This window comes from Fistularia commersonii, chromosome 3, assembly GCF_037954325.1.
Source record: "Fistularia commersonii isolate RoL2024-O1a breed Wild chromosome 3, RoL_Fcom_v1.0, whole genome shotgun sequence".
NCBI lineage: Eukaryota > Metazoa > Chordata > Actinopteri > Syngnathiformes > Fistulariidae > Fistularia > Fistularia commersonii.
Window position 1 is genome coordinate 24,158,340 of NC_141286.1, and position 24,053 is coordinate 24,182,392.

At 43.8% G+C, this 24,053-nt stretch overlaps 3 protein-coding genes, 2 long non-coding RNA genes and 2 other non-coding genes across 11 annotated transcripts; 6 read left to right on the forward strand and 1 right to left on the reverse strand.

Moving 5' to 3' along the window:
* The first annotated feature begins 964 nt into the window (after window positions 1–964).
* Window positions 965–3,010, forward strand: LOC147235952 (uncharacterized). The gene is made up of 4 exons (XR_015105956.1): window positions 965–1,096; window positions 1,716–1,857; window positions 2,119–2,186; window positions 2,649–3,010. It is a non-coding gene; the product is annotated as an uncharacterized LOC147235952 (long non-coding RNA).
* Window positions 1,893–2,025, forward strand: LOC147235953 (small nucleolar RNA SNORA31). Its single transcript, XR_015105983.1, has one exon. It is a non-coding gene; the product is annotated as a small nucleolar RNA SNORA31 (small nucleolar RNA).
* Window positions 2,216–2,345, forward strand: LOC147235954 (small nucleolar RNA SNORA31). The gene has a single exon (XR_015105982.1). It is a non-coding gene; the product is annotated as a small nucleolar RNA SNORA31 (small nucleolar RNA).
* Window positions 3,002–9,762, reverse strand: LOC147235955 (general transcription factor IIF subunit 2-like). 2 transcript variants are annotated; one of them, XM_086144348.1, is made up of 9 exons: window positions 9,615–9,762; window positions 9,128–9,201; window positions 8,909–8,933; window positions 8,428–8,566; window positions 7,243–7,302; window positions 4,669–4,750; window positions 4,356–4,455; window positions 3,903–4,046; window positions 3,002–3,617 (listed from the first exon to the last, which is right to left on the reverse strand). In XM_086144348.1, the coding sequence occupies exons 1-9, from the start codon at window positions 9,678–9,680 to the stop codon at window positions 3,495–3,497; spliced, it is 813 nt and encodes a 270-aa protein (XP_086000474.1). In that variant the 5' UTR covers window positions 9,681–9,762; the 3' UTR covers window positions 3,002–3,494. The 2 variants fall into 2 exon arrangements, with proteins under 2 accessions (XP_086000474.1, XP_086000476.1); XM_086144350.1 differs by lacking the exon at window positions 7,243–7,302.
* LOC147235956 (uncharacterized) lies at window positions 9,733–10,473 on the forward strand. The gene is made up of 3 exons (XR_015105960.1): window positions 9,733–9,802; window positions 9,874–9,971; window positions 10,373–10,473. It is a non-coding gene; the product is annotated as an uncharacterized LOC147235956 (long non-coding RNA).
* A 42-nt stretch (window positions 10,474–10,515) lies between these two features.
* gpalpp1 (GPALPP motifs containing 1) lies at window positions 10,516–14,320 on the forward strand. Of its 2 annotated transcripts, XM_086140080.1 has the most exons (8): window positions 10,516–10,705; window positions 10,807–10,930; window positions 11,013–11,105; window positions 11,207–11,453; window positions 12,736–12,900; window positions 13,009–13,110; window positions 13,388–13,640; window positions 13,975–14,320. In XM_086140080.1, exons 1-7 carry the CDS (start codon window positions 10,621–10,623, stop codon window positions 13,604–13,606), a joined length of 1,035 nt encoding a protein of 344 aa, XP_085996206.1. In that variant the 5' UTR covers window positions 10,516–10,620; the 3' UTR covers window positions 13,607–13,640; window positions 13,975–14,320. The 2 variants fall into 2 exon arrangements, with proteins under 2 accessions (XP_085996206.1, XP_085996198.1); XM_086140072.1 differs by having other exon boundaries at window positions 13,388–14,320.
* Window positions 14,321–15,594: 1,274 nt separating this feature from the next.
* On the forward strand, window positions 15,595–23,591 carry ercc3 (excision repair cross-complementation group 3). 3 transcript variants are annotated; one of them, XM_086144351.1, is made up of 15 exons: window positions 15,595–15,729; window positions 16,276–16,475; window positions 16,845–17,081; window positions 17,165–17,214; window positions 17,303–17,438; window positions 18,171–18,356; window positions 18,470–18,674; window positions 19,159–19,473; window positions 19,627–19,811; window positions 20,862–21,064; window positions 21,145–21,241; window positions 21,628–21,745; window positions 21,875–21,993; window positions 22,450–22,599; window positions 22,720–23,591. In XM_086144351.1, the coding sequence occupies exons 1-15, from the start codon at window positions 15,702–15,704 to the stop codon at window positions 22,858–22,860; spliced, it is 2,370 nt and encodes a 789-aa protein (XP_086000477.1). In that variant the 5' UTR covers window positions 15,595–15,701; the 3' UTR covers window positions 22,861–23,591. The 3 variants fall into 3 exon arrangements, with proteins under 3 accessions (XP_086000477.1, XP_086000478.1, XP_086000479.1); XM_086144352.1 differs by having other exon boundaries at window positions 22,723–23,591; XM_086144353.1 differs by lacking the exon at window positions 22,720–23,591 and having other exon boundaries at window positions 21,628–21,744; window positions 21,873–21,993; window positions 22,450–22,591.
* The last annotated feature ends 462 nt before the right edge of the window (window positions 23,592–24,053 follow it).

Here is a 24,053-nt window from a genome sequence, read left to right on the forward strand (position 1 = left end):
AAATGCTTCAGTGTGTCATTTACTAGGTCAGAATGTTTTCCTAATTCGCTCCAACTTCTCCTGACACACTTTAATGCAACTGCTTGAAGGGCGGAACATGAATTAGGCTAATTGAATTGGCTCTTAGCTCGCTCAAGAGAAGAGAACCTGGATTGCCATTGCAAGTGAAATGTGACCTCTTGTCAAAACAAAGGGATTGCGTCAAAAAACCCTGATGGTGGTTGATGTGATGGGGAGGATGCGGAGGATGGAGAGGATGCGGAGGGTGAGATTGCAGAGTTTGGGTGTCTCAGGTGTGTGTGCTCACCTGGGTGTCTCCGGCCACGTTTGTCACCTTTCTTTCCTCCTCCGTGCTTCTTGTCTCCGAACATTGCCCTGAACATGCTGCTGCTGCTGCTGCTTCACTGTTCACCAGCCGTGGAGAAATCCGTGGATCCGCCTATGGAGAATAGTGTTGACTTATTTTTTCTGCAAGGGATTTCCCCGCAAACACCTCCACAGAACACATGCAAAATTCTATATTACCTGTTGTGACGTCTTCATGTGAATCCCCAATGAAGTGATGGAGGGCAGGTCGCTCTCCCGGAGTGCTGCACCTCCGCTGTCACTCCACTGACTGACGAAGAGTCGAGCGTGCACATGCGTACTCGCTGTATGTCCCCAATTCCTGTATCTCTCTCCGTGCCGTGCATCTCCTCCTCTTGAGGTGGTTCTTCACGCATGCTTCTAACTCACATCATCCTGCAGCTGCAGCTGCTGCTTCTGCAGAACCGCCGGACGAAAACAACAGCATTACACAAATTAGATAGAATGCCAAAACCTGAGACTTGCCTTCTCTATTTTGGGCGTGTAGTCCATCTTCCTGCGTGGTATCACAAGCGGAGAAACTTTTTTTTTTTTTTTTCGTGCAAGTATCAGCTCCCAAGTCAAACAAGCGCAGGACGAAAACGGAATACAGTTCCAACTTCGTCCAACAGGGGGCGCCATTTCACCGACAACAAGGCTATATAGGCTGGAAGTGACGGCCGGCTCGCTCTCTTCTCTTTCCGGAATCCGAGGAGATGGCACGTTCACGGCTCTACCGACATGTCAAACTGTAAGTATATCAACGTCGTCCTAAATATGATTCGGTATTAAGCTGAAGATGTATTCACGCTTTCGTAGGGGGCTGGCGAATGAATGGACTTTGGAAGCTTACGCGTGTAGCATGAGCTAGCATGGGGAAACGTGTCAGTGCTACCATGCGGTCTTTGAGCTAATGCTAACCTGAAACCTACAGTTTGGCTCAAAATTCCCCCCCGCTATGGCACGTGGGTCACATTCACTTTGATGCCCCCTGGCAGTGGGGAGAGTAAATCTATTTTAAACCTTTGCCATGATGTGGTCGATACACCCAACACAGATCGCAGTGGAAAAGACGGCAGGCTAGCTTAAATGTTAGCTCCTCGGCAACGATGCTAATCTAAGCCGGGGAGCTGATGTGTCATCTCAATTTGAATGTAGAATAAAGAGCTTGAAACAATATTGGTTTGAACGCTTCACAGTTTGATCTCAGATCCACTGCAGCGCGTCCTTGAATTTGTGTTCACATGTTGTCGTATGCACCGTTTATCAAGTGCTTCAGACTTCAACGTGTTAGCATCAGGAGGCTACTAGCAGTCCCCTTGTATGTTTTAGATGTCAATCACGGTTCCTCCTGCACCTTCTCTCTCCAGATTCCTGCCTCTCTGTGGTCACCCTTTCAAAGAAGGAGGGTGACTGGGTCACTCTGGTGAACACCTGACTATAGTGACACCATGACCTAAAAGGGGTCTGAAGAGTAAAAGGACCAAAACCTGCAACAAGTCCAAAGACAAAGTATGTATCTTGTGGTGCTGGTGGGTCAGACACTGGTGCATCTTTGACAGCCTGGGGTCTCTGTTGTGAGATAACTCAGGTTTTATTATATCAGATGCAAAATTAAATATCCCTGCGCTTTCTGCGCACCCCTCTATGGTGTCTCGGATTGAAGAAGGGATGATAAACTGTCTGGTATTTAATCTGGACATTGCATGCCATGACAGCCCGTTTGCCTGACACTTTGATTATACATCTTTACTGTGCCTTTTTCCCCTTCAGGCTCAGGTTTGGAAGAAATCCAAGCAGTTCAACCAGCGTCCTCGTGGTCAGAAGCGATGTCTTATCAGGTTTGTAATCTTGTGCTTTTATTTTTAAGTTGCATCCACTGATAGACCTGAAGCAGGCCTCGTTGGCTTCTTGGTTTGCATAGAGATGCTAAACTGAACTTTCCTCACACTTTCTGACTGCCTTCTGTGGCAGATCAGAATGAGTTGAGGGATACATTTTTATTTTTTTTGCATGGTCAACATATCATGCATGATGGCTATTTTATGCGTTGAATGACTTTTATTTGTGCACACTAACGTTAAATCTCTATTCTTTTTAAAAAACCCAAATCCCTATCAGCAGTGCATGTTAGAGGTTATTGATATAGTCGTAACTGAGATTTTCATATTAAGTGCAGGATTTTGGTCAACGACCCCCACACACACACACACACTCTTTTGCTCCCCAGTTATTTTGCATACTATTGCTGGATTGTCATGCGGTTTCTTTATGAAACTTAGTGGTTTTAATTTCTTTTGCAGGCTAAAAGACAAAGTCTGCAAACATCTGGAATATTGGAGGCTTGGAATTGTTTATCTGCCGGGAGGGGGAACCTGGTTAGCTGTGGTCTTAAAAGTTGTCTTAAACTTTTGATGTTACTTGTGTATCGCCAGTTTTAGTCCCATAAAAACAGCAATTACATACATGCGGGCATGCAGAGTGATCGTGCATTTAATGTCTCTTTGTGGGTGTAAAAGGCTGTTATCAAATGTTAAGTCTTTATAGGCATTGCAAACAAAATTCTTAAATTTAATTTTGAAAAAAAAACTGTTTTGAAAGAAGCCCTCTCATACCTTGACATGATTTCTTTGTGTGCATCAATAAAAGTCAGATGTTAAAACAACTTTTTATTGGGAGTCATTTCATTATAAAACAAGTGAAAATCCTTTCATAAAGTCTGCAGAGTGAAACATGAGATCAGTGCCTCGGGTGTTCGCTGTTCACATTTTGAGCAGAAAGTGTTCTGTCCAAATGTTAACCTTTTTAAGCAACGGGGCTTTTTCTTAAAGTGATCTGACATTGAGCCTCTCGCTCCGGGGACACACTTTCATTTGGCCCTGTATAGTTTACTTCACTCGTTCACCTTGATAGTGTGACACAAACCTCCTGGGTGCAACTTCATTTGTTCCCCTATGCTGTCCTTTCAGAAATAGCCTGTCTCTCCCAGGGAACTCTACCCTCGCCTTACATTACCCAGTGTTTTGACACTGTAGAAGTGTAGAAACATCAGGTGAGCTCGTAGCTTCAAAGGAAGTCTGGAAGGAGCCCCTTTGAGCTGTGTGTGTGTGTGTGTGTGTGAGGGGAGGGAAGCGGAGGGGGTCTCGGGCCTACTCGTCCGTCTTCTCCTCGCCCTGGTAATGCCGGTACTCTGGCTTCAGCTCCCAGGTGTTCTTGTGTGTGCCCTTGATGTTGTAGATGCCGATGTCGCGTAGAATTTCCTTCAGGTAGATCTGAAAAGGGAGCGAGGGGAGTACATTTCAAACTTGGGCCATGTTGCAGCATCAGCATCAAAATGGTTTGGGGCTTAAAAAATGTCCTTCAGTCCAACAAGCAACTTTGACTGTAAAACTGCTCTTTGGCAATTTGGTGTACTTAAAACTATAAACACTGCTGCATTGAATTGAAGCAAAGGGTTGACTGTGCCAATACTGGGATTTCAGAGCCCTCCATGGGTGCACTTGCGTAAGTTTAGTCTCTGACCTGCATCGGCCCCCCAAGCAGCCCTCAGGTCTTACCACAGGCTGTTTGGTAATGTCCACCAGGTCCTTGATGTTGTAGTACTGGTGCTTCTCAAAGGCAGAGAACAACATGTCCAACACCTGCTGCTTGTCAGCCCTGGCTCTCTTGCCCTCCTCTTTCTTTTTCCTCTCGTACTCGAGCTGCATCCGAAAGCCAGAGGACAGACACAAATTATGCTAAGTGTTATTCAATGTCGCTTCATACAACATGCCGTTCCATAAGAAAGCACTACGAGCTACATGTTCAGTTAAGATGGCAAAGCTTTGGGTCACTGTTCTGACTGCTATTAATATGAATTGGAAGTTCTCCACGGTTGTGATTAACACATTATAAAACAATTCCAAGCATCACCAATTTCAAGAGACACTTAAGCTAAACTCCAAACTAGTTGGTGTCTGAGCTGTGAAAGTGGAACAAGGGAATCAAAATAGTAAAAGGATATTCCTTACATTGTAGGCGTGATTGGCAACAGGTTTGTAGTTGCTGGTGACAGCTTTCGCCAGCTGCTGCGACAGTCTCACCGGCTTGGATGACTCTTCAATTTGTAACCTTAATGGATAGAAAGGACTCAAATTGTGAATCCCCCTTAAAGTGAGACTAATGCAGACGGCTAAAAATCACTCTTGCAAAGATACAGAAGTCCTTAAATAATAAATCAAATACTTGTCATGGCCATATTTTGCAGTTTTTATTTGTGTGCACTTTATCATAGTCAAAGAGTGAATTGAGTTTCTTTCGACGTGCACTATCGCGCATACTCACCTCTTCAGCCGCATATAGCTTTCGCTGACCGCGGGCCTGCACTCTGCTCGCTGCACCACCACTCCCTCCAGGGCTATTTTGTCTGGGGGGGCAAAAGAGTGAACAGCAAGTTTACTAATAACTGTGGGATCCATGTATTTGGAAGGGTGAGCGGTTTCATGCATCCATCCAAGAGATCTTGAATGAAAGCAGACGTGTTGTGTGAACAAACTGCGCAACTCCGTTATTTTTGCACGGTCCAAAATGCATGTGTGCGAATATCTTTCCAAGCACGAAGTCCTCCCGAGCTGGAAACCAAAAAATGTTAATGTAGAAACCGTAGCCAAGTATTGATAATCCTCTGGATGAGCTCCTCGTCATCGAGATGTTTTTTTGTACTCCAAACACTGATTGGTTCATGGACAACAACACCATTTCACAGCAGCATCGCCAATGTTTGGCCAAAGTTACACCTGAATTTACTGGCTGAAGCTCTCTGGTCTTTAACCATCCCGTCCACTCCGTCTTTTTGTTATTACCAGAAATATCGCTCTGTAAGGACGTGCCATGACAAACGTGTCTCCGTGGTCAAAAACAACCTGCTATGAAGATGCATTTCATCTGTGCATTAACAAACTGTCCGTCACGGTCTTCTGAAGTGTTTTTCCCTTGTCAGCCTGAGTGAAGAGTCTATTTCTGTCGATATGCTTTCTGCACACTGTCGAATAGCCAGCAATAAACCAGCCAGTAATCCCCTCTCGGAAAGAGAAGCTGTTCGTTAGCAACAACTAAATCTACTCGCTGGTGTTTGTAAATGCTATGCAGTTGTGTGAACGCATGATAAGTGACAAGGCTGCACTAGTCATTCCCACAGGAAAAAAGAAAAGGAACAAGTCTGCTACCGCGACCAAAATGTCAAATGGAAATATTTACAAATGTATTTTAATTGTCCCTTAACCCCCCTTCAAGCCCAATAACCCTTTCTTCTGATGTTTTCAATAGAAAATGCTTTTCTTCTCACCCGCTATCCGTGCTAGCATCGATGCTGAGCACATCAATGCAGACCAACTGTCAATAAGGCTTTTAGTGAGTACATATTTGTTTTCTCCGGCCGTAGGACAAGCAGAGCGGGGATGATAACGCAGCCCTGTTACCGCCAGACCCCGCCAAGTGGAGGCTTCCGTCTGGATTGCATCAAGTGTCAGTTCACGGCTGAGACGGCAGCGGGCAAAACCACAATACTCCAGGGAGAAGGACAACAGCTGGGCTGAAATTTCCGTGTTTGAATTGTCACTCCAAGAGATTCAAGGGAACTAAATTATCTTTCAGAGACAAAGCTTGTTCACGTCTGTTTGCTTCCTGAGGACCGAATGTTCTGTGCTGTAGGGGCCGCTGCCTGCAAATCAGCATTCTCTCTGCATTTTTGGATAGAATAGCTGAAAAACCTTTACGTACAAGGAAAAGAACTGAATATAGACCCCCCCCCCCCCCCCCCCCCCCCCCCAAAAAAAAAAAAATAGCAGTCCATCTCCCACCCAAGACACCTTTAACCACCAGTAGTTCAAAACTGTGATGCTGACTGCATGGATGATTCATGCACAAATCCAGGGCTCGGCATTATTTACGTACAAAATCTGTCCAACCTGGCTGTACTTGGAGAACATGACTGAGGCCCAGTGGGTGAGAAAAACATTTCCATTAACAGCAAATCATATTCAAACTGCATCCGTCGCAGAAAGATGGGGAAAAAAAAAGTGTGAAGTCCCTTTTGTATCAACCATTAATTGACATTTATTCACCATCTGTCATATTTAAAGTGACTAAGACAACTACACTTTAAGAGTCTCCAAATCAAAACTGAAATTCTGTTTGAGTTCCAGGCTCAAGAATATACAAACAAAATACGCTTACTGCATTGTGCGTAATTATGTCTTGTCATCTGCATCCTGATCTTTAATCCTTTTCGGCATTATAAGTTCTTTTTGAGTCTCGCACCAGCCTGCGTCTCCTGGGAAACGACGCAGGACCCGGCCGTTTTGTTTTTATTTTCTTGTGGTTGCTCAAGAGCAGACACCCCTTTGAAAACCGTGCCATTTGTGCCTCAGTTAACTTGCGTTCATTGCTTTATATTTTTTGGCCTCTTTTTCACGCCATCCTTCCAGCTTTCTATCTTACAGCACATCTTGGCAAACATTTTACGAGAAATGCAGTCGCGGTAGAGTGCCAATCGTGTACTAGTGGACTCACGTCTGTTGGTTTGAAACGCTTTTGATTCTGTAGTATTTACTAATACTGGCCTGATTGACAGAACAGAGACATGGTGAATCTGAGTAATTTTGTGCACAGATTATGACAAGTTCTTTGGACAAATTAGTCAATGACACCACACTGTTTGAGTAGGAGCTTTTTAGCTCCCAGTTGATGTTGTGCTGCTAAAAGGCTAACTGTACCCTGTTTATCTTCCCGATCCAGATAGCAGGGTACAGATCATAAGTGTATTGTTTTTTATTTTTTGGCTGAAAAGCAACAAGCGCTCGATACGTCTGACCCTCTTTGATGCGACTGATTCGCTTGCTGGCAAAGTGGTGAACTCACCTGGACCAGACCCTGCCCCCGAACCTGAGCTGCTGCCATCAGATCTCTCTTCTGACTGGCCTACAGGAAGGGAGGGAGGGATGTTGAAATAAAAATGTAGGGGATGGAAGACGAAGGGAGGGGGTCGAACAAATAAGAGCCACACCCAGGGTTTAGTTTCACACGAGAAGGGTTTCTGACAGACAGTATGAGTTCTGCTAAGCACACCAGCACACACGAAAGAAAAGCAAGCATGCCCACAAAAAAAGGTGAGCAGATACCCAGTCCAGACATGAGCACACATCTGCCACTAGGCTAAAAATATCTGAAAAAAAGCACCCACTAGCAAATGTCAAAAAGTACATTACTGAATTATTTAAGTTTCCAAGTTTAAGATGGAGAATAGATCCAAGTCCAGTCTTTAAAAGATGCTTTTTTGGATGGGTAACTTTTTTCTTTCACATTTTCTTTTTTTTTTTTAAATCTTTCATTAAGATACGAGTAGCGTGGCCACACACAAACACACAAAGGTGTACGAGTTGGCGTCCCAGTACATGCACAGAAGCACAAGCTCGCCAGCACCCACAGGAACAAACACCCACATTCAATTCAGAGGGCAGACAAGGCTGGGGAAAGTCCAACCAAACCAGGGGAACCAACACACAGACTTGATCAACCCCAAATCCACCAATGATTTGGGTTGATGCGGGTCGGGACCCAGTCTGCTATCATGACTGGCACGGGACGGGACGGAAAAAACCTCAAACCACATATGAGCGACTGAAAAAATAAAGCAATGACACAGAAGTTCTCCTGTTTGTGGAGACACAAGCGCACATCAAACTTGAAACAAGTCAAGAGACAGGCTACCTCTCTTCTGAGAGTTCTCTTCTCCTCTACTGTCATTTCTCACGACATACAGTTAAGACTAGACAACCTCACACCTGAGGGAAGATCGACTGAGAGCTCACGACAGAAAGAGAAGCACAGCAAGCGAGAGAGAGAGACTGAATGGAGACAGCAAGCGTTACACGCCGGCACCTCCACCAAACCATACCTTACCTCCGGACTTTGAAGCTAGCGGTTAGTTTACGTCACAGAAAAAGAAACAAAACTTGTGTATCGCCAAGAGTGTCCTCACACTCGGAGGAGGAGGCGGCACACTCGGTATCCAGTTTGGCTGAAAGGATGAAAACGGAAGCTCACCCGATGAAGATTCGGTGAAGACCGCCAAAGTCTGGCCTCCGACCGTCTGCATGGTGAACGGATGCTCCTGAGGCGCGCACACGCTCTTGTCCTCGATGCCGTCGATCACAGTCAACTCTTCGTTCAAAGTAAAAGACACCTGAGATGGAAATGTCACCTTTTAAATGCGCAGGCCAAGACAAACTGAAACATGTATTAAACTAGAAAAGTATTCAGACAGACTTTGCCACAATTGTATGAGAAATGTGAATGTTTATTAGTCAACCTTTTCATGACGCGATACATTTAAAATCTCAGTTCTCAGTAAAACTGTCAATCCCCGAAGTTTAACCCAAATATTAAGAAATGATGAATGATGGGAGAATGAGGCCGGGGCAGTGTGTTGCTCAAATTTGACTCCACGTGCATGAAATGTGTCGAATTGCACGACAGATGCTTGCCAATTGTTTGCATGGCATCTGTTTCAGACAACAACACTTACCTCTGCTTTTCCTTGGTTCCCTTTCCTTCAAAGTTGGGAAAAAATGAGCGTCAATGTTAGTTTGGAAAAATAACTCAATTTCACAGTTTAAGAAAGACACCAGTTATCATGACACTTCAAGTGACATTTGCAGAAATCAACCTGTTCATTTTAGTGTCTCAATAGGTGAATTTAGGAAGAAAACAGCGTTGATCTTGTCTTTTACGAACTTTCACATACTTGCAGATTCGGAGTTTCCCGACCTCGCCTCTGCCACAGGCCTTTGCCCATTGCTGAGAAAGGTATTTGGGCACCTGCATCAAATTGAGAAACAAAATATATGGACGTGTTAAATGAATCAATAAGACAATAATCCACAGTCTACGAATAATCGGTAGTAAAACAAGGAAAGGTAAACAACCCGACAAGGGAATTTCCCATTCCACATGCGCACCTGTCTCCCAAAGGCTAGAAACGTTTATTTGACACCGTATACGAATAAGAATAAATTACCACACAGTTTCTCTTGATAAGTATTCACATAATTAACTGATTTATTCCGCAGTAAGAAGATCAGTGTTGAACCCTAACTTCGCTGGCTAGCAAACAGGCTAAAGCGAAGCTCACTGTATCAAGAGGTTAAGCTGCAGGACGGTTAGCTTTTCATTCATTTACACAGAAAATAAGATATTCAGAAACCCAGGGGAGAAAATGGTTGTACACGCACCTTTACAAGCCATACGCCCGTATTTAACTTGGCTCCCGTTAAATCTACTTCTCCTTTATCTGACATGATGTAAATAGAAAACGGTTTAGCTAGCTAACTGCCGTAAACACTACAAAGACGCATAAAGCGGACAGCGACATACGGCGGCTCACGGGGTCCAAACCTTCAGCAGCAACCGAGTCATGAATGTAATATTAATAAGATTAATATGATAGATAAGCGCTTGTTTGTTTGACTTTCTGTCTTGTCTTTCTTTTAGGTTTTTTTTGTTGTTGAGTTTTCAAGACCACATAATAGACATTGCCGTATGAACAAACTTAACCCCGGAAAAGAAGGATAGAATGCATGGATTGAATGGTAAATAGCAGTGTATTTGGCTTTGTCGAACTTGCATCATTCTGTTGATAGAAAGAAAATAGATTATATTAATGTAGACTTTTCGGAAGGACATTTATCATAGGGAGTAAGAAGCAGTAACTGTTTTGAGGTACATTGATTTCGATTCGTACCGTATCATTATTATTGTTGTGAGTAGCAGTGGTAACTGTAGTAGCAGTAGGTGTTGGAGTGGTGGAGGTTGTAGTAATAGTTATAGTAAAGTAGTGTTTATGTATTTATTTCAAACTTTATGTTATATTTTCAAGCATCTTATATGCTGCCTGATGTTTTTTGGAGCACATGCTGCATTCTCTATATCAGATATTTGGGTATTTTTGTTCAAGGACTTTAATTTATGACCCTATTTATGTATTCCACAGCCCTAAAAGGGAATACCAAAATATTATGATGGACATCAGATACACCTCACGAGTCTTTTCTCACTTCCTGTTTCGGGTGCGCATGCCCGGATAGACCGGCAGCTGAAGCCGCGCACGCGCACTTCTTACAAAGATGGCGTCCCGTACTGCTACTCTTATGGATGCAGTTTGTTGATAGCGCTTTGTTTCAAAACAAACACAGATACTAGCGAAAAGCAAGCAAAGGCGACATCCGTCACCTCGCCAGCATGTCTTCTAACCACTTCATGGGACCTGCTTTGCCCCCGGCGTTCAGAAAGGACAACGATGAAGACTCCGGTAGTGACAACGACTGTGAGTGCTCTTCTCCAACTACATGCTATCACTTTACTGAAAACATCAGATTGACTTTTTCATCCAGGAATTCCGTCATTTATTTCTCTTTTCTGAATCAGTTGCCGGCCCGGCTCTGCCCCCCGGCTACAAACGAGCGGATTTGTCCAGCTCGTCCGACAGTGAGTCGGAGGTGAACGTCAAAAGAGCCAAGACAGGCCACACAAGTGAGGACGGGCTGCAAGGGTAGGCTCGGCTCTCTAGAAAGGATTTCAATAACCGGTCAATGCAATTATACACAAATCATTGACAGCTTTCTCTGGGACAGGTTGGAGAACTCAAAACCACTTGACGATGATGATGGATTCTTTGGACCTGCCCTGCCTCCGGGATTCAAGAAAAAACAGAGTTCACCGGAGAGGTGAGCCGATCGAGAGCATATAAAGAAGGACAAATAAGGAGGGTGACTTTGGCCTGCCGGGTCAGCAATGGAGAAGCTTTCACTTTGTGTCATTCTCTCAGGCCACCTGTGCTTGGACCAGCGTTGCCGCCTGGATTTCGCAGAGCAGCTCACGACAGCGATGATGGTGGTGAAGATGCCGGAGATGTCCCGAGACCCGCCCTGCCCCCAGGATACCAGGCCGACCCCTCCAGCAGTGAAGATGAGGATGTCGTTGGACCAATGCCGGCCAAGGGTCCGGTTCAAGATACAGTGACCCTTGACATCGAGCGCAGGGCAAAGCAGATGAAAGACAAGTTGACTGGAGAGGTAAGTCCATCTACTGCTTGCTTTTTGTGATCATTCACCTTTTTGTGACCTGTCATCCGTGAAAAGGAATTACTGACAAAATTGTGTCTTAAAATCTAAAATATATTTAAGTAGGTGTTCTGTTCTCTTACTTCTTTTTAAAAAAAAGTTGTTTTTGAGGTTTATTTTCTCTATTGTCTATATAAAACTGTAATTTCCGGACTATTGAGCGCGCCTGAACTTAAGTTGCACCAGCTAAAAATAAATATATGTGTAGATATATCGGGCGCATTTGTCTGTGAACAGCAGGTGTCCATGTTGTAACATGAAATATTTACACAGAAACTTTAAATTAAATATGTACCAGTAACATCCACAGATACGTACTGGAAGTACTTTTTTCAGAACAGTGCCTGTAACACGGCTGATAAAAAAGATTAATGATAAATAAAACAGGGAAAAGTGCATCCATCCATTTTCTATCCTCGCTTTGTCCTTCTCTAGCTGATCGCTATCTTCATCTACCTCCTGCGCACTAAAACCATTAAAGTCATCTTCTTAAGTATTGGAATTGAACAGCCTCAGAAATACTTTGTTGCATACTTTCTCTTTCTCTCCCACGTTGTAGCTGATGAGGCTAAATGTTTTGGCGGCAGGAAGCTCGTTAGCCCATAGAAGACTATCGGCCAGAATAAAAGGAAAGGTGTACAAGACAGTGGTGAGACCAGCGATGATGTATGGACTAGAAACTGTTACAATGACCAAAAGACAGCAGGCAGAACTAGAGGTTGCAGAGATGAAGATGTTGAGGTTCTCTTTGGGAGTGACCAGGATGGATAGGATCAGGAATGAATCTATCAGAGGGACGGCACATGTTCGATGTTTTGGAGAGAAGGTCAGAGAAGCCAGACTGAGATGGTTCGGTCATGTACAGAGAAGAGATAGTGAATATATTGGTAGACGGATGCTGGAATTGGAGCTGCCAGGCAAGAGGTCTCGAGGAAGACCAAAGAGAAGATTTATGGACGTAGTGAGAGAGGATATGAAAGTAGCTGGTGTGAGAGAGGAAGATACAGAGAATAGGGTTAGATGGAGAAAGTTGACTCGCTGTGGCGACCCCTAACGGGAAAAGCCGAAAGAAGAAGAAGAAGAAGAAGAAGAAGAAGAAGAAGCTCGTTAGCCCCAAAAAATCTATAAATGAGTCGCATCATTGTTTAATCAGCAGTGTTCAACGCATGTGGCAAAAGTACCATCCTATAGTCTGGAAATTACAGTACCTTTTTTTTTTTCGCTGTTGGAACAGGATGCTCCTGAGGTCGTGACCAGAGAGACGTGGATGACCGAGCTTCCTCCCGAGCTGCAGCACATCGGTTTGGGGGCTCGGTCTTTCAAGAGAAGGTCTGGTCCAGAGAAAGGCGACCGCTCCATTTGGACCGACACTCCTGCAGACAGGGAACAAAAGACCAGGGTAGGTGTCTCAGAAAATGTTTTCTTTTTTACTTTGTAATATTTTTAACTAGTGCAGTAGCCCCCCTTTGAGTTTTCAGCAATTCTCTGATTTATTTTTGACAAACAGGAGCGCCTTGAAGCAAAGGAGAAGGGCCAGGTCGAGAAAGAGAGCACCCCACAACCCTCACGGAAGGATTTGGAAATGGTAGAGAAACTGGCAAAGTATAATGTAAGTTGTGGTACCAGCTATTACCATAATAAAGTTGCATAATATGGAAATGAATACATACAGAAATAAATGTATGTATGTATATGGTTCTGAAATGGCTATTTGGTAGAGTGGTCACTTCTGACTTCCAACAACTGGTACTTTCGGATCTTCGGTGACTGAATTGCACTTTTTGTAAATCGGTTTAGATAAAAGCGTCTGCCAAATGACTGTAATGTAATGTAGCGTACATGTTTTTATATGAAACGTAAAAAAAAAATATGTACCTTGTTCTCAGGAATCTACACGTCCTGAGTCTCTTATGAGTTTGCACGCAAAGAAAATGAAAGAACAAGCAAAGCAAGAGGGAGACAAGCCAGCAGAGAGGAGGCCGTTCGATCGTGATGCCGACCTGCAGGTCAACCGATTCGATGATGCGCAGAAGCAGCGGCTGCTGAAGAAATCTCAGGACCTTAACTCACGGTTCTCCCACAGCAAAGACAGAATGTTCCTTTGAGAAATTGTCAATTTAAGTGAAACCTGTTTAAAAGGTATGGACAATCTGACTAGGTACTTTCTTTTTATATTGTGTTTTATACAGTTTGGATTGTGTTTTTATGTATATTCATGTGTTTGCTCTTGATTTTTGGGCTAAAAACCCACACAATCATGTAGCAGACAGTTTTATTGATGATAATTCATTTATTTTAGAGGTATCTGGTTCTGATCAGATGGTCAAGTGGGTGTTTTTTTGCTGGAGTCTTCATATTTGTCTTAATTGTACAGTCCAAAAATGCTCAGTTAGTTAATGGAGGACTCTAAATAGCCTGTAGGTGTGTATGAGAGATGTAATGGTTGTATGTCTGTATATGTGACCTGTCCTAGGTTAAAGCCTATCTCACGACCAGTATCAGATGGGATGGATTTCTGCTTCCTCTGCAAGATAAATGATAGAGAGAATGAATGATCTATATATATTCTGAGATATAGAAAGCACAAGAATTTTTCCAGCTTGCTAGTATTAATGAGACTGCAGTTGCTTCACATGTCATGAAAAGAAAACAATCCTGCAATGCTTCAATAATAATTTATTAAGGATTTTAAGCAAACAAAATATATAATTTCAGGTTTAAACTGTGGTTCACTTTGTTGTTGGTGTTCTGGATTTGTACTCACTGTATCTTCTTTTCCTTTTTTTCATATTAATTAAAATCTTTTTTTTTGTTCAGAATTTGTGTTGATTTTCCCTCAAGATCTCCAAGTAATTTTCCTTTTATCCCAGCTGACTGAAGAAAGACTTAAAGATGTGTTTCTGCCAGTGAAACATCATGTTTGTCATTGATCTGCACATAAACCCAATTTGTTAAAATTTATTATTAAGAATTTATTATTTATTATTAAAATGTTGCTTTGACACCATGATAATATAATAAACAATAATATAATTTCATAAAACAATATTAACAATGAGATTATATTTCCAGTTAGCAAATTTCTGTCTCCTTCTGAACACCTTCTCCATTAGCAAGCTAAGAAAAATAAATCGAACTTTACCCTTTTTACCAATTTTATAACCTTTAAATAGAAAATATTAGATAATGTCACTGTTCGTGTGTATCTGTGGTCAAGCAGTGTTGATCAATCTCGCCCGGAGGCATTACTATTTTTATCATTTAACTGATGACATCTTGATGTTAAAATTTTGTGTTAAACTTTTCATTTTATAATGGTTAATTTTAAAGCACCGTAAGCTGCCTGGTCGGTAATGTATAACACCGGATAGCATCATAAACATGCACACGTCATGAACATGTCTAATTCCGTTGTATATTTTTATCCTTGTTGGTATCACTCGTTCGCATCCTGTTTACTTTTGTCATTTTTATTGTCACTCTGTTTCTGTTCTTATCCTTGTTGTTGTCGTTTTGTTGTTTCTTGTTTCCATTCAGTTGTCCACATTTATGCTTGTTACGCTCATTTTGCTGTCTATTTTTTGTGGATGTCTTTTGCTTTCTTTTAATTGTTCTCTTTTATATATATTTATACTCATATTTATTGATATTGATATTGTTGCGCTGCAGTGACAAACGAATTTTCCATATGGGGATAAATCAAGTATATCTTATCTTACTTTATGCCAATTAAAAAGTAACAGAAATACAAGACAGTCTCAGAGAATTTGAATATTGTCATAAAGTTCTTTATCTTCTGTAGTACAAGTACAAAAAAAAAAACTTTTTCATGATATTCTAATGTTTTGAGATAGGATTTTTGAGTTTTCTTAAGATGTAAGCCATAATCAGCGATATTAAACTAACAAAAGGCTTGCAATATTTCAGTTGATTTGTAATGAATCCAGAATGTATGACATTTTAGTTTTTGTAATTGCGTTACAGAAGATAAAGAACTTTATCACAATATTCTAATTTCTGAGACAGTCCTGTAGTTGCAGTTGCGCGGGACATCGCCGTGGCAGGGCGCTCTTCTGTATCTCCACAGTAAATACAAAAGTGAAGAAGATGAACGGCACTCGACACGACTTGACAACACCGCTACAGATTTCCATGAGCTGTGGCACTATTATCTAATAAATTCTATTTAAAGGTGATAAAATGGGTAAAAAGGATAAAGGAGATCGAGGTGAGTTACTCTTTATTTTTCTTAGCTTGCTAGCTAACAGCTAAGATATTCAGAGACGGATAGGATTTTGCCAACTGGAACTATTATCGCTAATTTCGTTTTATGAAATCTTTATTCGTCCCGCTTTTCGTTTTATTATATCGTATTGTATGTTGTTTTATTATCATATCATTAATAGCAAAGGAGCATTATGTTTTATGGAAGGCTAACAACGTCAGTGGTAGCTTCGCTTGCGTTAGCATTACTTTGTTTCTGAATTGCTTTGAAAAGCAAAGCAAAGCAATTCTTTATGATAGTAAAACGTTTTGCAGCCTTATATCACGTCAAAAGCTATCAACCAGTGTCAGTATACATTTTAACAGGGAGTCACTTTAAGAATAAGTAAATTTCAGGTCTTATTCATCTTTTTCCATAACCATGCATACCGCAAAGACACAAGCATAGATAAACAACACTCACATTGCACCAGATGGTATCAGTCTTTAGTTGTCTGTTTACTGTCACATTTCTAAATTAAAGTACGATTTTACTTATATGGGTTTACAGAGAGGAAGTCCAAAAAGCGTTTCTATGAGGAGGAGGAAGAAGATGAAGAAGTGGCCGGCAACAATTCTCAGGAGGCCATACCGGCTGCTGCAGGGAAACAGGTGGAGGAATCCAGCACCAAGCTGGATGAGTATGGAGCCAAAGACTATCGACTTCAAATGCTTTTGAAGAATGATCACTCTTCACGGCCTCTCTGGGTGGTAAGATTGGTTTTGTTATTATCATTTTTAAGGTTGTCACAATGTCAGATTCTCACAACCACATGTTCATGTGTTGTGGTTTGTGAAATGCTGTATGATTGGTGGAATATATATCCTACTTTGCATCAGTAAAGGGATAAAACAGTAAATGGCGGCACCTAAAATAAAAGAAACTTTCTTTGCTATGAAAAGTTTTAATGGCATGCTTTAATATGTCAAAATGGCAGGTTTATGTTCATTATGTTAATATTTGTCCTTTTTTTTAAAGTCTGGATATCCTGATTTTTAGAGTGAATCTTCTTCCGGGTATGATTATGAGCAAACCATTATTTTCCTTTTTGAAGATTTTTTTTTCTCAATGCCCGCCAGGCTCCAGATGGTCACATCTTTCTCGAGGCTTTTTCACCCGTCTACAAGTACGCCCAGGATTTCCTGGTTGCCATTGCCGAGCCGGTGTGCAGGCCCAACCACATCCACGAGTACAAGCTCACAGCCTACTCTCTGTATGCGGCCGTCAGCGTCGGCCTCCAGACCTCTGACATAGTGGAGTACCTGCAGAAACTCAGCAAGACATCTGTGCCAGATGGGATTGTGCAGTTCATTAAGGTGTCACTCATAGATTACATAACAAGTGTTTATGCGGATGAAAATTTTCTTTTATTGTTGCTCATTCACTCTCGCTCTCTCAGCTCTGCACAGTGAGCTACGGCAAAGTCAAGCTGGTGCTCAAGCACAACAGGTAGGGTCATTTAAGCCGCCGTCCACCCTGCGACAGTGTCGTTCATATTCTTCGCCGCAGTCTTTATCCGCTACCTGTCCTCTTCAAGGTATTTCGTGGAGAGCGCCTTCCCTGACGTGATCCAGCGGCTTTTGCAGGACAACGTGATCCGTGAATGCCGTCTCCGCGCTGCAGATGGAACGGACACGGAGCTGATCACTGAAGTAATCCACAGCAAGTCTGCGGTACGCCGTCCACCGTGTCTTCCAGCCTCCCAGACACAAAGTCAAATTAGGAACCTCTTGTTTTGTTTCGAAAAGCTAGACATTAAAATGTTAAACGCATACATCTTAAATAACGAATGGTTACACAAGGCTTTCAGATGAGATAAGCGAAGTACCTCTACTCATCTCACAGCTTTACTGATTCTCAAACTAAAGGAGAGGACTTCACTGGTAAGAACTATTTTGCAGGAGTATATCAAATGTTTGCTCATGCTAGCCTTTTTTTCACCAATATGTGACTGAGGAATTGGCCTTGTGCTTTATAAAATGGACATATTTCTTACAGTTACCCAGAGCACGTCATTCCTGGGCTGGTGCCAGCAGCACAAAGTGTTATATTCATGTTTGCTTTGTTTGATTTTGCGGTCTTTCTCTTTCTCACTGGACAGATGACGCACAAACACCACATCTTTCCAAAGCCACTTTTCCCAGTAATGAGTATTTTTCAAAGTTAGATAATAGGCAAGGTTTGGCTCATAACTTAAAATAATCTCCTTGTTGTGTTCAAACCAGAGCCCTGGTGATTCAGGGCGGTTGGCCAAAGAATATTGTTTCTGTTCTCTGAACACTCATCAAATCAAGCCTCTGTGAACTATAATTACAAATCAGTCGCATTTGAAAATGTTGGAAACAAACCAGAATTGGCTGCTTTGGTGAGCAGAAAAAGGCCAACGGGTTTTGTCTATCACATAGATCTCCAAGTCCGGTCAGGAGAAGGAAGGTACCTCAAGTTCGCAGCAGCCCGCCGAGGGACAGACGTCCGCGGGACAGACGTCCACCCAGCAGGTCCCCGAGGACATCTTTAGCTACTATGAGCAGATGGACAAGGAAGAGGAGGAGGAGGAGGAGACTCAGACAGTGTCCTTTGAGATTCGACAGGTATTCCTTGTGTTTGCTTTGTTCGGGCCCGTTCCTCTGCGTCGTCATATCATGATATCACGCTGTGGGGAACACACGAAACTCTTTGTCTGTGTCATTTTTGTTTTGTATAGGAGATGATTGAAGAGCTGCAGAAACGCTGCATTCAGCTGGAGTACCCCCTCCTGGCGGAGTACGACTTTCGCAACGACACAGTCAACCCGGACATCAACATCGACCTGAAGCCCACGGCCGTGTTAAGACCCTACCAGGAAAAAAGCCTGCGCAAGGTGTTCGGGAATGGACGCGCTCGGTCCGGAGTCATTGTGCTGCCCTGCGGTGAGGCGGCTACTCCTCTGGTGTTCGGGGAAAATGGACGGTGTGATCAAATGAAAACAAAACTCAGCCACCTTAAGGTTAAAATGCCCTAACATATGCCCAAGTATAACCAGTCCTGGCAGCAACCAGGTTTGGTGATGAAATAGAAAGCAGTAACTACACTGTGAAGAAAACAACCAACTCCTAGCCGTTGCTGCTCGCCCCTATTTTTCCCAAATTAAACCGTCTGCTTTTATTATTGCCCTGCACGAAGCTAGCGGAAGACGGTGAGCGATTGCGAGGTTTTCCACGGAAAACATGTCATTCCCACTGGATCCAGTGATTCTTCCAGTACTCTGTGATTACATCCACTTACTGCACTTTGAATATCATTTTCCTTCCAAATCTAATATTATGTGAAAAGATAATCAAAAAAAAACCCATCTTTACATTAATAGCACATTGTCAGAATGATCCCCTCTCTTATAAATGTCCTCTCCTTCAGGGGCCGGTAAATCTCTGGTGGGCGTGACGGCAGCGTGTACCGTGCGCAAACGCTGCCTGGTGTTGGGGAACTCGTCCGTGTCGGTGGAACAGTGGAAAGCCCAGTTCAAGATGTGGTCCACCATCGACGACTCGCAGATCTGCCGCTTCACATCGGACGCCAAGGACAAGCCCATCGGCTGCTCTGTCGCCATCAGCACCTACTCCATGCTGGGCCACACCACCAAGCGCTCCTGGGAGGCGGAGAGGGTGATGGAGTGGATGCGGAGCCAAGAGTGGGGGCTTATTATCCTGGATGAGGTTCACACGATTCCTGGTAGGTTTTATCTCTTTGTACCACGCGGATTTCTTTCATGAGTCCGCGGAGCGCTCCCAAAAGTACTTTCTTTGGCACAGACCAGTGTAAACAAATACATAAACACTGATGAGACTGAGCTGTGTGCTGATTATGATTTGATACTCTCTGCAGCCCGGATGTTTCGTCGCGTCCTGACCATCGTGCAGGCACACTGCAAACTGGGGCTCACCGCCACGCTGGTGAGGGAGGACGACAAAATCGTGGATCTCAACTTTCTCATCGGCCCCAAGCTGTACGAGGCCAACTGGATGGAGCTGCAGAACAACGGCTACATCGCCAAGGTGCAGTGTGCAGAGGTGAGTGTCCGTTTGCAAAAGTGACCCTGCAGTTCGCAGGGCACCAACGTCTTATTGATCAGGTATTAACGTTTTAGAACTCTGACCGGCCGGAGGTGCATCCGTGCTACCACAACCTCACTACTTAACTCGGGTCGGCAACCTTTGCCACTCAGAGACATTTGGACCCGTTTCCCCACAGTACAGAAAAACCAGGAGCCACACAACCCTGTTCAAAAGTAAAATGAATTAACACAGCATATAACATTATTTATATTTGCTTTAATACTTTGTACAAACAAAAAATGTGTTTTATTTTTTTAAATCAATGTAGAGTGAAATGAACGGAAAACGAAGATATATTTTAACAAAACATTTTGAACGCCAAAAAAAGACATCGGGTTGAATGTTACTTTTAAGCAAAATATTCAATATCTATTTGAGTCCTTCTTGTATTTATGGAAAGAAAAAAGCCAAACATAAACGCCGTCCTCTCACTTTGTGTGATCTCATCCTTTTACTGGCACGTGCAGTCCCTTATTAACAGTGACAAAAATATTTTAACACGTTTTACCTAGATGTTACAAAATCCCCACAATCTTCAAATTTAAAGTTACATTTTAAAAATGAACAAACAGACGTTAAATACATTTCAATTAAATAGTCGTTAATTATTTTCAAAAGCCACAGGGAGCTGCGGGTCGCCGACCCCTGACCTAAGTCATACCCGGACACCATTGTCTATTTTTAGTGTCACTCCATTCGCATGTTGTCTATTTTTATCCTTGTTGTCCATTTTGCTTTTTATTTTTTGTCTTTTGCTATCTTTTAATTATCATTTATATTTAGACTTATTATATTTAGAATCAATTATCATTGTTGCGCTGCTGTGACAAAAGACTTTCCCCTATGGGGATCAGTAACGTGTATCTTATCTTAAATGACTCAACAGCTATCCTGATTATTGATCACTCACAGTCACTGTTGACCATAATTGTAACGGGTCTGTTAACCAAGTTGTCCAAACATTGCTCAAACTCCCCTCCCCCGCTCCATCTCACCATGTCTCAGGTCTGGTGTCCGATGTCCCCGGAGTTCTACCGCGAGTACGTGGCCATCAAGACCAAGAAGCGCATCCTGCTCTACACCATGAATCCCAACAAGTTCCGCGCTTGCCAGTTTCTCATTCGTTTCCACGAAAGGCGCAACGATAAAATCATCGTCTTCGCCGATAACGTCTTCGCCCTGAAAGAATACGCAATTCGCCTTAACAAGTAAGTTGTTCACCAAAAGAACACTTCGCGATGTTCCATCAATTTTAAGTTCGTGTTTTTCAACAATTTTTCCTTCCCAGGCCTTACATCTACGGGCCGACCTCTCAGGGGGAACGCATGCAGATCTTGCAGAACTTCAAACACAACCCCAAAATCAACACCATCTTCATCTCCAAGGTAAACAGGTGGATCCCCTCTGCCCCCTTGTGGCCAGCAGATGGCGCACGAGCAGCTCCAGACGGATGACGAAGCGTCCGCGTATTTGTCTGCATGTCCGCTGGAATCTCTCGGAGCTTATCAGCAGGATTTGCCAGACGCCGATAATCTAATCAAACCGCACCTAAACTCTGGATTCCTCTTGCGCAACTTGGATTTTTATCCTATATTGTTATTGGTTGAGAAATGTGATGTTGTCAGTGAGGTTTCTTATTGATCGGAAGGTGCCGGTTTGCCTCCTCCGGCCGGAAACATGTATATGTGATCGGGCGACAAACGGTAATAACGCGAGCGACCAAACACAAACAAGGCTGTGAATGAACACTTCACCTTCACCCCCCGATCAGGTTGGAGACACCTCCTTCGACTTGCCCGAAGCCAACGTCCTGATCCAGATCTCCTCTCACGGGGGGTCAAGGAGGCAGGAGGCCCAGAGGCTCGGCAGAGTTCTACGAGCCAAAAAAGGTAAACCAGTCTGAGCACGGCGGATCAGACTTTTTCCCTTCTCTTTTTCTTTTCTACCGCCGAACTCCTCTCTACTCATCGGTCACGCGCCGAGAACCCGTCCTCACCTCTCCACCCGTCTGCATTCAGGGATGGTGGCGGAGGAGTACAATGCGTACTTCTATTCGCTGGTGTCCCAAGACACACAGGAGATGGCTTACTCCACCAAGAGGCAGCGCTTTCTGGTGGACCAGGGTTACAGCTTTAAGGTAGGATACCCTGTGCGCCATTACATAAGTGCCCGACAATATTCCAGTTGTCTGTGTCCCCGCGGAAGGTTACGCCACCGGTTCTGCCCAGATTGCTTCGTTTTATGAAACAGCTTTCTTTGTTTATACTCATGATATCCTTTGACATTAATACACTATTTCATTAAGCCAGCAGAGATGCTGAGGGGGGTAAAGGTGTTAGCTTCTTGGCTTCAATTCAGTAAATTACAGAAAAATCAGCTTGATTCTTTTTTTTTTATCGCAAATTTAAGGAAGTGAAATTTGCTTTGATAGCCTGCATAAAACCCACGCACGTCACAGGGATTAACAAACACAAGACGCGGCCCGAAACGGAAACAGCCGTGTTTCACAGACTGCTGAATGTTGAAGTCAAACATTGTGAAGGTATTAGTCATTGTAATAGTCTTGAATTTATTCTGCACCTTGGCTGCCAAGGTGATCACCAAGTTGGCGGGGATGGAAGAGGAGGACCTGATGTTCTCCGTCAGAGAGGACCAGCATCAGCTACTGCAGAAGGTTCTCGCGGCGTCAGACCTGGATGCGGAGGAGGAAGTGGTGGCAGGAGAGGCGGGCGGACGACCCCAGGTGAGCTCCTTCTACGCAAGCAGGACATGCAAACCACACACACACACACACACACACACACACACACGCACGCGCGCGTCACTTTCCCCTCACCGCTGTCCATTCTCCCTGCTTTCCAAGAAGTTCTCGAGACAAACGGGGACCATGAGCTCCATGTCCGGCGCCGATGACACCGTCTACATGGAGTACCAAAGCCGGGGCAGCAAAGCCTCCGCGTTGGGCAAGAACATCCACCCGCTCTTCAAGCGCTTCCGGAAGTAGACGAGCTGAGCCGGAACTCCCCTTACTTTCGAGACGGCGGCGTCCGGCTCCAGGACCAAGACAAGCGGCGGGCGGGTCGACGCGGTCCAGCTGGTCTGGAGGTGGTGGAGCTCCACAGAGACTTATTAGTATCCGACCACAGTGGACGGCGGTAATCACGACATTTGTTTTTTCACGTCAGTCCCACGCATAGGGATATAATGTCTGCCCGGATTCAGGGCCGGTCCAGGCGGTCGTGACGGCTCACGCAGATGTTTCGGAATGAAGTCCATCCCACGAGATGGCCCGCCAGCCGTGACAAATATCCGAGGCCTGGTGTGGATTCTCTGCGTCAGAGCAGTAACTTACCTACTGACGGGACACAATGTGAGAGACTCCACGTCGCTTATTTTACTAGATCATTTTTGTGCAAAAAAAACCCAAACAAACAAAGATGCATCGATCATGCCTTTGCCCTTGGATTATTTTTGATCAGTTCTGTGATATGAGAGAGGGTGCGACACAGCAAAAGAGGTAACTGAACTTTACAAGCGTAAGAGGATATGATTTATTTTTATAACGCTCAATGTCAGAAAGACCCTCTGACCCCGAGGAGCCGCTGAGGATGCGGTGAATATTAGTTTATTGCTATGAAGACTGCGCATTTGATTTGTCACAGTGTGTCAATGAGCAAGGCCAACCATCATGGCAGCGCCTGAAACCAGTGAATAAAATACACCAAAAGACAATTTAATGTTTCCCCGCCTTCAATTAATTTGTCATGATAAAGTTCCCTTACGGTCACACGTTACCAATTTTGTGTTTGACTTCAGCCGATTAAAGACGGCGACCCCTGCGCCAGATTTTTCTCATCCCCAGAGGAACGGAAGCAAAAAAAAAATAAAAGGTCTTAATAGCCAGGAAGAAAAATGCGGGGATCCAGTGACTCTGCCTTGGAAAACTTGAAGATTTTCCAAAAAGAGCCCGGTGCCTTGCGCAATTTGCCAAAGTAGTGAGCGTGGGAAACTGCCCACCTCTGCCCGTGCACCCTTTGCAAGACCGCGGGGCAGGACAAGCTCCCCGAAACCCCCCCAAACCCCCGCCACCACCACCCTGAATGGCCCTGTCTGTAACCCGCTGGATTTAATCCCCCCATTTTGTGTCCTCCGGAGACTCAGGGCTGGTCGGTTTGAAATGCGCAAAGCGCAACGAGA

Coding starts and splice junctions, on each gene's coding strand:
- ercc3 (XM_086144351.1), top strand. CDS start 15,702: ATGGGTAAAAAGGATAAAGGAGATCGAG. Junction 17,215..17,302: donor CTGGTGCTCAAGCACAACAG/GTAGGGTCATTT, acceptor GTCCTCTTCAAG/GTATTTCGTGGAGAGCGCCT. Junction 18,357..18,469: donor TGTCCTTTGAGATTCGACAG/GTATTCCTTGTG, acceptor TGTTTTGTATAG/GAGATGATTGAAGAGCTGCA.
- gpalpp1 (XM_086140072.1), top strand. CDS start 10,621: ATGTCTTCTAACCACTTCATGGGACCTGCTTTGCCCCCGGCGTTCAGA. Junction 10,931..11,012: donor AGTGAGGACGGGCTGCAAGG/GTAGGCTCGGCT, acceptor TCTCTGGGACAG/GTTGGAGAACTCAAAACCAC. Junction 12,901..13,008: donor ACAGGGAACAAAAGACCAGG/GTAGGTGTCTCA, acceptor TTTGACAAACAG/GAGCGCCTTGAAGCAAAGGA.
- LOC147235955 (XM_086144348.1), bottom strand. CDS start 9,680: ATGTCAGATAAAGGAGAAGTAGATTTAACGGGAGCCAAGTTAAATACG. Junction 4,751..7,242: donor GGGGGCAGGGTCTGGTCCAG/GTGAGTTCACCA, acceptor TTGCCCCCCCAG/ACAAAATAGCCCTGGAGGGA. Junction 4,047..4,355: donor TTGCCAATCACGCCTACAAT/GTAAGGAATATC, acceptor TTTCGGATGCAG/CTCGAGTACGAGAGGAAAAA.